General features: G+C 42.4%; 1 protein-coding gene across 1 annotated transcript; it reads left to right on the top strand.

Moving 5' to 3' along the window:
- The first annotated feature begins 515 nt into the window (after window positions 1-515).
- LOC122672218 lies at window positions 516-2,991 on the top strand. The gene is made up of 3 exons (XM_043869711.1): window positions 516-574; window positions 2,343-2,652; window positions 2,734-2,991. The coding sequence occupies exons 1-3, from the start codon at window positions 516-518 to the stop codon at window positions 2,989-2,991; spliced, it is 627 nt and encodes a 208-aa protein (XP_043725646.1).
- Window positions 2,992-3,239: the final 248 nt, after the last annotated feature.

The raw sequence follows: 3,239 nt of genomic DNA on the forward strand, positions 1-3,239 counted from the left end.
CCTTTATCAGAGGTTCCGACCGGATCTCGTCTGTAAATGTCAGATCAGTAGTGAAGTGGAAGTCATGATTTGGGGCTAGGTTCTTTCCTATCATGACCTCCTGGAACTGATCCTGCAGCTCCAATACCTTGTCGTTCAAAGCTTGTTCAACTTTGGTCATCTGGGAACCCTGGCATTTGCTGTTCCCCGATACTTCTCTATCCTTTCGTCGGGCGTTATTCGCATTACTGTGGTTCTCGCTATGCTCAAGGGAGGGAGTTCTTTCTCTTTCATGCGGCGGACGTGGGGATATCTGGATCCCCTGTAAGAAATCTCGCTGTAGCTCCACCATCTGATCCATCTTATCCTACCATCGAGCCTGCAGCACGCCAAACTGTTCCACCGTTACATACCATGGTGGGTCTCTGGGGAGTCTTGGATGAGATTCCTCCTGCTGCGATTCATTCACTTTGAGGATCGGATCCTCTGCCTCCTGGCAAGAGCCTGTAGGTCCACCCAAAGTTCCTTCCTGAGCGATGGCAGAAGCAACGGCTGTCGCAGTGGCGGCGGCATCGGCCCTTGTAATCTTTGATTGGTTTTTGGTGTTAGTCATGATGGAATCGTCGCAGGTTTCTGTTCTTTGTTTCCCACAGATGGCGCCAAAATGTTGCAAAAGAATGTTGCTAGAGGAAGACCCTCAAGCACTGCAACTTTTAAGCTAGCCTGGGCTAGGAAAGAATATGGAAAACAAAGACTACTCTTTAATGTTTCTTGGTTTCTCTATTGATTGAAAATACATGAGTATTGGGACTTCTATTTATACAGGTTCATGTCCAATCCCTTTCCTATTGCCTCTCTTGGATCCGCCAGAGGGCTTTCCTTTCTAGTCAAGTGGTCCCCACATGCTCAGATTAGGAAACTTGGCAAGAACCAAGATTCTCCCCTCAAATCTTGGGATCTTCCTTCTTCCCACTCGTGAATTATGGTTGTAAGCCTATACCCACTTGGAAATTCTCAAATATCTTTGCTGACGTGTCTAGGCTTGTATAAATATTTCGTGTGTGGCCCCCCATATTTCTGGCTGGGGGCTAGTCTCTTGTAACCCAAGTCGGGCCGCGTGTCAAGCAAGGATTGGATAGATAAAACATGGTGTATCAGTGGGCTTGGGTACATGTTATCACATGTGATGTGGTGGTTTAATTTTGGTAGAATCCATATGGTTTGTGTGCCCATACATAATGTTACATTGGTTATGTGATTATGGGATTAGCTTTCTAATAAAATGTATGGCGCCTTTATGAATGTGATGCGTTGGTTTCTTTATGGGTTATGGGTGGATGTGATGCTTCTCTCTCTCCCTATCTTTTTTATAAACAAATGTACTCCACCCTATGGGCAGCCCAAATGGTGGGTTGGTTTCTCATGGGGGATTTCTTTATTTTTGGAAAGAAAAATGTATAGATTTTTCCTAGGTTTTCAATTTTTAGCGGAGTTAGGTCTCCTAGGGCATGTTGATGTTGAGCCACATGTGGCGTTCAAAGCTTATGGAGATGCAAATCACCAACTTTTAGGATATAATCGAGTGAAGGAGATGGACGAGGCATGGCATCTGGAACATCCTGGCATGATGATGCACCCATGATTCATAGAAAGTTATTAGATTTATTTTAATTTTTTATGGGAGGGTTTAATTGTCACTTCTATTTAAAATTGGTGCCATCCCATAATCACTGTTATTGTTGCTAACGTATATTGCTATCCATGTGATGATGTGAGAGTTATTAGTATCCCTCTTTAATGGTAATACATGTCTGATATGGATTAATCTAATCTGGTAGATGAAATCCATGGCCTCCCATTGAAGATAAATGTAGAAATTTTGTGATATCGGACAGGATAAGGCCCGGTTCGTATCACTTAAGCCTCTATATTTATCTCCTTTTGGATAAGTTAGGGTATGCATAGTGAGGGGGCACTGCGACAGTGGGCCATCCTTCATGTTTCTACGACACTAACCAATGCGATGGGTATGTACATGACTTGAGTGTGTGTTAGCTAACAGGATTTGGGCATGGCACTCAGGTGGCTGAAAATACTAAAAGCCGTAGGGGCAGACAACATAGTCCATACTGCCAAGTTTGTGTATAATGACTCCTGACATGGTAAGTTATGCATACATGGATAGTAGGTATCAATTCACTTTACAAGTCATGAGGGAGACTTGAATTGTGAGAGACCATTGATGATGATTGTTCGCTTTTATTATTTTGTCGATAGTTATTAATTCATGTGATTGAACTTGTACATGTGTAAATTTAAATTACGATGGCTTTTGTTAATTTAAGTTTATGAGCCCTTATAAGTGATTCAAAATTGACTGGACCTAACTACGTTGACTGGTACCGTAGCATTAAGTTGCTTCTAACTGCAGAAATCTACCTCAGTGTTCTTGATGAGCAACCTCCCCAAGAATCCCACCCAGATGATGATCCTGAATACATAGAGTTCTATGAAAACTTCATTGTGAGGGAATCAAAGGCCTCATTGTACATTCAAGGATCTATCGATAAGACATTAGTGGACTCTATTAAAGACCTAAGGACGGCTGGGGGTAAAATGGAGAAGCTAGCTGAGTTGTTTAATCGACAGCTCACTCATGCACATTATGATATGGTGAGCCAGATCCATAATACCCGGATGTCCCAAGGGACTCTAGTGATGGATCATGTCATGAAAATGATAAATCTATTTGAGAGACTGGAGACCATGGGAATAGCATTCAATCTTTTGTACAAGACGAATGTGATTCTAAAATCTCTGCCAGGGTCATACGCTCCCTTCAGGATGTCATATAAAATTAGTAACAGGGAGTTGGAGCTGACTGAATTGGCCACTGCTTTGGTTGAGACAGAGAAGACCCTAAAAGGGAACAAGCCTAAGGTTAACACCACTGATGCAAAGCCTTCTTCCAAGCAGAAGAAGAAGAAAAAGGGCAACAAGGGCAAGACCTGAAAGCCGAGGGTGGGGGTGATGGCAATAAGAAGGCACATGGCAAGTGTTTTTATTACAAGAAGGAGGGGCATTGGAAGAGAAACTTTCGTGCATTCCTGGCTACTGTTAAAGACAAGAAGCCGAAAGAATCAGGTACTCCTAAAGAAGGTATATTTGATATAAATGTTTTTTATGAGTCGATTTTGTTTATTGAATCGTCTAATCATGGTTGGTGGACTCTGGCACCACTATCCATGTTTGCAATATAT

The sequence above is a fragment of the Telopea speciosissima genome, chromosome 8, assembly GCF_018873765.1.
Source record: "Telopea speciosissima isolate NSW1024214 ecotype Mountain lineage chromosome 8, Tspe_v1, whole genome shotgun sequence".
In the NCBI taxonomy this organism is placed as follows: domain Eukaryota; kingdom Viridiplantae; phylum Streptophyta; class Magnoliopsida; order Proteales; family Proteaceae; genus Telopea; species Telopea speciosissima.

Bases quoted from the DNA above. Each gene is read 5' to 3' on its own strand.
- LOC122672218 (XM_043869711.1), top strand. From the start codon at position 516: ATGGCAGAAGCAACGGCTGTCGCAGTGGCGGCGGCATCGGCCCTTGTA. The intron at 575-2,342 runs GTTTTTGGTGTT...AGCCCTTATAAG, and splicing joins GCCCTTGTAATCTTTGATTG to TGATTCAAAATTGACTGGAC. The intron at 2,653-2,733 runs GTGAGCCAGATC...AATCTATTTGAG, and splicing joins CTCATGCACATTATGATATG to AGACTGGAGACCATGGGAAT.